At 39.2% G+C, this 10091-nt stretch overlaps 1 protein-coding gene across 1 annotated transcript; it reads left to right on the forward strand.

The window, feature by feature from the left end:
- The first annotated feature begins 8452 nt into the window (after positions 1-8452).
- Positions 8453-9103, forward strand: LOC133754199 (acyl-protein thioesterase 1-like). Its single transcript, XM_062184717.1, has 2 exons — positions 8453-8815; positions 8912-9103. The coding sequence occupies exons 1-2, from the start codon at positions 8453-8455 to the stop codon at positions 9101-9103; spliced, it is 555 nt and encodes a 184-aa protein (XP_062040701.1).
- The last annotated feature ends 988 nt before the right edge of the window (positions 9104-10091 follow it).

A 10091-nucleotide genomic window follows, 5' to 3' on the forward strand; every position in this document is an offset into this window, starting at 1 on the left:
AAAGCCATGTCCATTTTGGAAATGGAGGGACTTAAATAGAGGCTAAAACTATAAAGTATGGAAACATTTATTCTCTTTGTTTATCCTTAATCAATGAAAAATTAATCTTATTGAAAATGATTTTATATATTACCATTTAAAATGCCCACAGAATGCTGGAAGTTGTAGGCACAATGCTGTGGGATATTGCAAAAGTACAGTTCTCATAATTTGGTGGATTCCAAGTTGGCTGAATTGAGAAAAGACATGCTGCTTTAGGCTAGGAGAAAATAGCAGGAAAAAATGGAGGTATGGCATCCCTGGGGGAGTTGAAGACAAAACTGCAGTGGAAATTCTGCAGATGCAAGAGTGATACTATGGCATAGTGTAGAAGTTACAGCAATGAGCATAGACACAATATAGGATCCCACAGCCATGAGCAACAGGACACTGCCAGCTTTGGAGAATGAGGTGAGAGCAGGCTGCATGCAGCAGCCTGTGCCTCTTGTGATATTGCCAGAGGGAGAGCCTGGCAGCCTACACTGTCTTTGAGTCCATCCTGGGATCATAATAGGAGCAGGGTACTCCTCTAACACAGTGAAGACAAAGGACATTTCTTTATCCCTATTCCCCAACAAGGATACCCAGTTGGGGGAAGTTGCCATTTTGACAACAGAAGTGGATGCAGCAGTAATTGTATGTACCTGTGAGCCCAGGATGTTACCAGAGGGAAAAATCCATATTCCTCACAGACTTTGATTCTGGCTGGGGGCTGAACACCCACACAGGATTGTGAGATGCCCCCAGCCTCTCAACATATTACAGGTTCTAATGCTAAAAATGCCAAGGAGGATCACCCATAGGCTCTGGGAACATCTCTATTCTCTCTGTGGATGGGAAATGAAGAATAGGTTTTTTTTAAAAATGAAATTGATACACCATTGGCCCAAATAACTGAAACAAAGAGGGATAAGAAACAAATCAATGAAATCAGAAATGAAAAAGGAGGTGTAACAACAAATACTATAGAAATAAAAATAATAATCAGGAATTATTGTGACAAGTGGTATGCCAGCAAATTGGAAAATCTAGCAGAATTGGATAGATTCCTGTGCACATACAATCTACCTAAATTGAGTCATGAGAACATAGAAAATCTGACAGACTAATAACCAAGATTGAGATTGAGTCATAATATAGACCCTCACAATAAAGAGAAGTCCAGGACCAGTTGGCTTCACTGCTGAATTCTACTAGATATTTAAAGAACAACTTCCAATTCTTCTCAAGCTATTCAAAACATTTGAAAGGGAGGGAATCCTCCCAAACTCCTTCTATGAAGCCAGAATCACCTTATTTCCTAAACCAGAAAAAGATATAACAGAGAACTACAGACCTATATTCCTCAAGAACATAGACACAAAAATCCTCAAAAAATTACTAACAAATCAAATCCAACAACACATCAGAAAAATGGACCTGGACCAAGTGGAACTAAAGGCTAATATGCAAGGATGGTTCACATTCACAAATCAATAAATGTGATCGACCACATTAACAAACTGAACCAAAAAAAAGATTATCTCAACATTGGCAGTGAAAGCATTTGGTAAAATACAACATCATTTCATGAAGAAGACCTTCAGCAAATTGTGTATAGAAGGAACATTCCTCAAGAGAATTAAGGCAATTTATGACAAACCCACAGCCAGCATCCTACTGAATGGGGAAAAGATGGAAGCACGCCCCCTAAGATCCAGAACCAGACAAGGATGCCCACTCTCATGATTGCTATTCAATATAGTCCTGGAAGTTTTAGCCAATGCCGTTAGGAAGAAAAAGAAATCAAAGGGATACAAAATTGGAAGGAAGGAAGTCAAATTATCCCTATTTGCAGATGATATGATTCTAAATATAGGAGAACCAAAAGACTCCACTTAGAGATTATTGGAACTCATTAAAAAGTTTGGGAAAGTGGCAGTATATAAAATTAGCACACAAAAATCAATAGCCTTTGTATACAAAAACAATGCCATGGCTGAGAAAGAAGTCTTAAGATCACTCCCATTCACAGTTGTTACAAAAATATTTACATGCCTTGGAATAAATTTAACCAAGGAGGTGAGAATTCTATGACCAATACTTTTTTAAAAATAATGAAAAATAGAAGAAAACACAAAAATTTGAAGCATCTTCCATGTTCATGGATTGGAAAAATCAGTATCATCAGAATGTACATTATACTAAAAGCAATTTCCAGAATCAATGAGATCCCAATCAAAATAGCAAGGACATTCTTATCTGACCCCCAAAAAATGATATCAAAGTTATATGGAAACACTACAGACCCTGAATAGCTAAAGTAATCTTATACATAAAACCAAAGCTGGAGGCATTATGAAATCAGGTTTTGAGACATACTACTGGCAGTTATAATTGAAACAACCTGGTACTGGCAAAAAAAATATGAATAGATCAATGGAACAGTGTAGAAACACCAGATTAATCCATGCATCTACAACCAACATATTTTTCACAAAAGAGTTAAACCCAATCCCTGGGTCAAGGACAGTCTCTTCATCAAATGGTGTTGGTAAAACTGTATCTCCACATGCATAAGAATGAAATTAGTCCCCACCACCACCACCTTACACCAAAATCCACTCAAAATGAATCAAATACCTTAATCTATGACTCAATAGCATCAAATTATTATAGGAAAAAATCCAGATAAACTTTTCAAGACTTCAGCATAGGCAAAGACTTTAATTTTTATCTCTCAAACCTCCCTGTCTGTGATTATGAGGAATTATTATAATTGAATTTACTATGAATATTAATTATGGTAATAAAAATAATGGCTAATAATTTTTGAATCCTTAACAAAGGGCCAATTTTGTTCTAGGGACTTGGCAGGTATACAACCATTAAATTTTCACAATGACCCTGTAAGGCAGAAACTATAACCTTTTTATGTTTTGAAAAAAGAGGGTCAGTGCTGTGGCTCACTTGGTTAATCCTCTGCCTGTAGTGCCAGCATCTCATATGGGTGCCAGGTTCTAGTCCCAGTTGCTCCTCTTCCAGTTCAGCTCTCTGTTGTGGCCCAGGGGGGCAGTGGAGGTTGGCCCAATTGCTTGGGCTCCTGCCACCACATGGGAGACCAGGAGATGCACCTGGCTCCTGGCTTCAGATTGGCATAGCTCTGGCCATAGCGGCCATTTGGGGGGTGAACCAACAGAAGACTTTTCTCTCTGTCTCTCTCTCTCACTGTCTAACTCTGTCAAATAAATAAAAAAGAAAAAGAAACTGAGGCCTAAGGTGTTTAAGTAGAATGTGAAGGTCACAAATGCTTTATTTTAATTCCCCAAAGAAAAAATATTGATCATAATGCATTTGAACATGGGGTTTAGAGGCTTACAGATCTGGCATTATGCTTTATCCCTCTAAGTGCAGCCACAGTCATTTATCATTTGCTTTCCACAACTGGTGGAGAAGTATAAATTTAAAAAAGAATATAGCTCTTCTTTATCTACTCTGAAAATTTTTTGACTTACTGAAAGTTAGTAATTAATGGATAGATACTGACACATGGGTGAGTGGATGAAGACCTTCAGCTTTGCTATCTTCTGCCACCAGATAACACAAAAATGCCTAAACAAGTTGAAAGTCTCCTTTCTGGGACTCACAAGCATATGCAATAGTAAATAATCACCACACTTTAATCCTAACCACTTGAGATTGCAAGAGGATTCTACACTTTACAAACATGATGGAAAGACAAATTTATTTCTCATTCTTTTGTCTTTTTCTATGTTTTCAGTATAATTTAAAAATTTTCCCTTCATGGCATGCTCAATCGGACTTGCCTCAAATGCTGGAGTGAGAAAAGTGCCAGGGGATTCCAATATAATCCCATCAAGGTGGCATATACCAATGCCATCTCACTAGACCAAGTGATCAATTTCAGTTCACACTTGAGCACACTGGTAGGTCGAAGAGTCAAAGGGATCACACAAACAAGACTAGTGTCTGCTAATACTAACTGATAAGGGAGAGAAAGATCCAGCATTGGAAGTGGGATACACAGCAGACTCATAGAATGGCAGATGTCCTAAATAACACTCTGGCCTCAGAATCAGCCCTTAAGGCATTCGGATCTGGCTCAACAGCCCATGAGAGTATTTTAGGCATGGAAAGCCAAGATACCATGGAAAAGAAAAAAATAAGAAGACCTAAATGAAATATCTCTGTGAGTGAGAACCCAGTGGAAAGAATGGGGCCATCATCTGAAGGGAGGAGAGAACTTCCACTTTGACTATGACCCTCTTGGGATAAGATCAAAGTTGGTAAACCCTAAAGGCTTCCATAGCCTCGGCAACTCATGACTAATGATGCCATAAACAAGAGTGTCAAATTGTTCCATCAACAACAGGAGTCACTGTGTACTTACATCTCATGTGGGATCTGTCCTTAATGTGTTGTCCAATGCGAAGTAATGCTATAACTAGTACTGAAACAGTATTTTTACACCTTGTGTTTCTGTGTGGTTGCAAACTGATGAAATCTTTACTTCGTATATACAGAATTGATCTTCTGTATATAAAGATAATTGAAAATGAAAAAAAAAATTACTTGGTGTTAAATTGGAAATTGCATAGAAAATTAATCAATTCTTAAAAAAATATCATGTAGGATCTCTGTCCTTAATGTACTGTACATTGTGATTTAATGTTATAACTAGTACTCCAACTGTATTTTTCACTTGGTGTTGCTATGTGAGGGCAAACTGTTGAAATCTTTACTTAATATATACTAAACAGATCTTCTGTATATAAAGAGAATTGAAAATGAATCTTGATATGCATGGGAGGGGAGAGGGAGTGGGAAAGGGGAGGGCTGTGGGTGGGAGGGAAGTTATTGGGGGGGAGCCATTGTAATCCATAAGCTATACTTTGGAAATTTATATTCATTAAATAAAAGTTTAAAAAAATTTTCCCTTCATTATTCTAAAATATTTTTCAGTTCTTTTTAATTTTTATTAATATAAAAAGAACATTTTTTAGATTTTTTTATTTGAAAGTCAGACTTACACAGAGAGAGCAGAGGCAGAGAGAGAGAGGGGTCTTCCATCTGAATGTTCACTCCCAAATGGCTGCAATGGCTGGAGCTGTGCCGATCTGAAGCCAGGAGCCAGGAGCTTCTTCCAGATCTCCCATGTGAGTGCAGGGGCCCAAGGACATGGGCCATCTTCCACTGCTACCCTGGGCCATAGCAGAGAGTTGGATCAGAAGTGGAGCAGCCAGGTCTTGAACTGGCACCCACATGGGATGCTGGCACTTCAGGCCAGGGCATTAACCCACTGTGCAACAGCACCAACCCCAAAAGAACAGATTTAATATATTTCTCTTTTTTTGACAGGCAGAGTTATACAGTGAGAGAGAGAGAAAGAGACAGAGAGAAAGGTCTTCCTTCCATTGGTTCACCCCCCAAGAGGCCACTATGGCTGGCACGTTGCAGCTGGCACACTGCACCGATCAGAAGCCAAGAGCCAGGTGCTTCCTCCTGGTCCCCCAGGTGGGCACAGGGCCCAAGGACCTGGGCCATTCTCCACTGCCTTCCTGGTCACAGCAGAGAGCTGGAATGGAAGAGGAACGACCAGGACAGAATCCAACACCCCAACCGGAACTAGAACTCGTTTTGCTGGAGCTGCAGGCAGAGATTAACCTAGTGAGCTATGGCACCAGCCTGATTTAATATATTTCTGAGGCAAAATTCTAGTAAGAGAACCATATTTCACTACCTTCGTTCTCCCCATCAACCAATGTTCCTCCTCCCCTTATTTTTTCTTTGATCTTTGCAAAAGCTTAATTTTTGTCCATTATATAATCACAGATTTAATGCCCCACTAACAATAATAAGTTAAAGGTAGAAAGATCAAGATCACAGTTTCACAGAAGTATAAACAAGGGCTAAAAACATCAAATCACAAGATGTCCATTTCATTCCTACATATCTTTTGTGCTTTATAATGACTACCATATATCAGAGAAAACATAATATTTGTCTTTGGGATACTGGCTGATTTCATTAAGCATAATTGTTTCCAGGTACATCCATTTCTTTCAAAAAGACAGGATTTCATTAATTTTTAAGACTGGGTAGTATCCAAGCATGCATATAAACTAAAAATCTTTTTTTGAAGATTTATTTATTTATTTGAAAGTCTGAATTATAGAGGGTAAAGGAAAGACAAAGAGAGAGAGAGGAGGGGACAGAGAGAAATAGAGAGACAGAGACAGAGAGAGAGAGGGAGGGAGGGAGAGAGATTCTTTCTGCTGTTTCACTCCTCAAATGGCCACAGCAGTCAGGGCTGGGCCAGACTGGAGCCAGGGGCTTCTTCCAAGTCTCCCACATGAGTTCTGGAGCCCAAAAACACAGACATTTTCCATTATTTTCCCATGTGCATTAGCAAGGATCTAGATCTGAAGGGAACATCAAGAACTAGAATGGGTGTCAATATGGATGCCAGCACTGCAGATGCCAGCTTAACCTGCTACATCATAGCTCTAGCCCCAACATATTCTTCACTGAGTCATAAATTGATGGACATCTGTGTTGATTCTATATGTTAGCTATCTGTGAATTGATATGCAATGAACATGAGAGTTCTTTCATAGGGTGATTTCATTTCATTTGGGTAATTCCCAGGAGATGCATGACCGGGTCATATGGTAAATCTATTTTCAGATTTCTGAGTAATCTACCTATTGTCTTCCATAATGATTGTGCTCATTTACATTATCACCAAGAATGTATTAAGGTAATGTTTTCCCTAAATCCTCACCTGTGTTTATTATTTCTCTGATTTTTGGATGATTACCATTGTAACTGGGTGAGGAAGTAACAATGTGGTTTTTATTTAAATTTCCCTGATGGCTACTACTTCTGAGCATTTTTTCATTTGTTACATTTCATCCTTTGAAAAAAATGCCTGTTCATGCCCTTTACCAATTTCTTAACTGTATTGTTTTGTTTTCTTGTTGTTGAAATTTTTAGCTCTTTATAGATTCTGAATATTAACTATTTATCAGTTTCATAGTTCACAAATATTTTCTCTCATTCTGTCAGTTGCTTCTTCACTGTGTTTTTACTTTTAGGGCAAAGGCTTCCCTCCCTTTCAATTGTTGTGAAAGTTTCAGAATTAGAATTAGAATTAATTCTTCTTTAAAAGTCTTATGGAATTTAACAGTGAAGCCATCTGGTCCTGGGCTTTTCTTTCTTGGGAGGGTCTTTATTACTGATTCAATCTCCATCTTGCTTATAGGCCTATTTAAGTTTTCTGTGTCTTCATAAATCAATTTTGATAGATTGTATGCTTCTAGAAATCTATGTATTTCTTGTAGATTTTCCAATCTTTCCAATAGCTGCTTGCATTAATTCCTGATGATTCTTTTTATTTCTGTGGTCTCTGTTGTTACATTTCTTTTTTTAAATAATTTTTATTTATTTGAAATTCAGAATTACAAAGAGAAAGAAGGAGAGGCAGAGAAAGAGCAAGGTCTTCCATCTGCTGGTTCACTCCTCAATTGGCTGCATTGTCTAGAGTTGTGCTGATCTGAAGCCAGATACCAGGAGATTCTTATGAGACTCTCACGCAGATGGAGGGGCCCAAGGTCTTGGGCCACCTTCTACTGCTTTCCCAGGCCACAGCAAAGAGCTGGATCATACATGGAGCATCTGGGTCTCAAACCAGTGCCTCTATAGAATGCTGGCACTTCAGGTGGTGGCTTTACCTGCTGTGCCACACCACTGGTCCCAACAGCTCTTTTTCATCTCTGATTTTAATTTGGGTCTTCTCCCTTTTTTGTTTAGTTAAACCAAGGATGTATCAATTTTATTTATTTTTCAAAACACTATTTCTTCATTTCATCAATTTTTTTTTGCATTATTACATGGTGACCTTGTCTCTTTTGACAGTTTCTTTCTTTTTTGTTTAAAGATTTATTTATTTATTTGAAAATAAGAGTTACACCAAGAGAGAAGGAGAGGTGGAGAGAGAGGTCTTCCATCTGCTGGTTCACTCCCCATTGGCTGCAATGGCTGGAGCTGCTCCAATCCAAAGCCAGGAGCCAGGAGCTTCTTCTGGGTCTCCCACGTCAGTGCAGGAGCCCAAGGACTTGGGCCATCTTCTGCTACTTTCCCAGGACACAGCAGAGAGCTGGATCAGAAATGGAGCAGTTGGGACATAAAGCAGCACCCATATAGGATGCCAGCACTGCAGGCAGTGGCCTTACCCTCTATGCCACAGCACTGGCCCTGATGGTTTCTAAGTCTATTTTCTCTGGCTTAGTGCCTACAAGACTGAGCATGTTCCAAGTAGGGCTCTGGCAACTCACTTCTGGCAGACCCTTGGGCTGAGGCCAGACACTATTCCTCCCTTCCACTTCTGACATGCTGTTGGCTTAGTCTGTGTATGTGTGGTAACACCATGTCTGCTCCACTGTTAGCCATGGTGCCTTGTGCCTGGAAGGCTGCCACTGTGGTAATTTTCCTTCATGGATTAGGAGATACTGGGCATGGATGGGCAGAAGCCTTTGCAGGTATCACAAGTTCACATACCAAATGTATCAGCCTGCATGCACCCATTATGCCTGTTACATTAAATATAAACATGGCTATGCCTTCTTGGTTTGATAATATTGGACTTTCACCAGACTCACAGGAGGATGAAACTGGAATTAAACAGGCTGCAGGAAATGTAAAGATTTTGATAGATCAAAAGGTGATGAGTGGCAGTCCTAACAGAATCATTTTGGAAGGATTTCCTCAGAGAGGAGTTTTAATTTTATATACTGCTGTTACCATATAGCAGAAACTGGTGGGTGTCACTGCACTTAGTTGCTGGCTTCCACTTTGGGCTTCATTTCCACAGGGTCCTGTCAGTGGTGCTAATAGAGATATTTCTATTCTCCAGTGCCATAGAGATTGCGACCCTTTAATTCCACTAATGTTTGGTTCTCTTACTATGCAAAAACTAAACAAACTGCTAAATTTGGCCAGTGTAACCTTTAAGGCCTATGAAGGCATGAGGCACAGTTCCTGTCAGCAAAAAATGGATGCTTAATATTTCTGAAGTATGTTAATTTTCTGCTGTATTCCAACAGACCAAACAGGATACAAAAGGATGTATCTTTATAAATGGGTGCTAATTGGTAATGAAAATAATTTACTACTGGACTATAGAATAATAATGTTGACAATGAAGACATATGTATATCTCCGGATTTAAAAATTTTGAACAGTCATTTCCTGAGTCATTTTGCTTTGCCTTGAAGAATAAAATGTATTGTTTCATTATATAAGTCAGCAAAATCTTATCTATGGCAAGAAATATTCTGTTGCAATATTGTGCTGTAATGTGGGAAAATGTAAAAGTTTTCCACAGTTTCTATCAATGTGAAATAAAATTTAATCCTGAAAAAAAAGTCTATTTTATCTGATATTAGGCTAGGACCTCCTGCTCATTTTTTTATTTCCATTAACATAGAATAATTTTCTCCATTCTATCACTTTCAGTCTGTGTGTAGCTTTGTTGGTCTGCAGTGTTTCTTGTATGCAACATGTATATTGGTCTTTGTTTTTAATCCATTCAGCCAGTCCATCTTTTATTTGGAGAGTTTATTCCACTTATATTCAAGATTGTTATTGGTAGCTGGCACCGCAGCTCACTAGGCTAAATCCTCTGCCTGTGGCACCAGTACCTGGGTTCTAGTCCTGGTTGGGGTGCCGGTTCTGTCCTGGTTGCTCCTCTTCCAGTCCAGCTCTCTGCTGGCCCGGGAAGGCAGTGGAGGATGGCCGAAGTCCTTGGGCCCTGTACCTGCATGGTAAGCACCTGGATCCTGGATTCAGATTGGCACAGCGCACCAGCCGTAGCAGCCATTTGCAGGGTGAACCAATGGAAGGAAGACCTTTCTCTGTCTCTCTCACTGCCTAACTCTGCCTGTCAAAAAAAAAACAAAAAAAAAAAGATTATTATTGGTGAGTGATGCCTTGTCTTGCTTCTTTTTCCCCACAAATATTCTAGTTTGTTTTGTACTATTACTTTGTACTTT

This window comes from Lepus europaeus, chromosome Y (genome assembly GCF_033115175.1).
Source record: "Lepus europaeus isolate LE1 chromosome Y, mLepTim1.pri, whole genome shotgun sequence".
Taxonomy (NCBI): Eukaryota; Metazoa; Chordata; class Mammalia; order Lagomorpha; family Leporidae; genus Lepus; species Lepus europaeus.

What these genes read in the sequence shown, in the direction of transcription:
- LOC133754199 (XM_062184717.1), top strand. Translation starts at nt 8,453, where the DNA reads ATGTGTGGTAACACCATGTCTGCTCCACTGTTAGCCATGGTGCCTTGT. An exon ending in AAGGATTTCCTCAGAGAGGA is followed by an intron (nt 8,816 to 8,911) that starts GTTTTAATTTTA and finishes TCATTTCCACAG; the next exon opens with GGTCCTGTCAGTGGTGCTAA.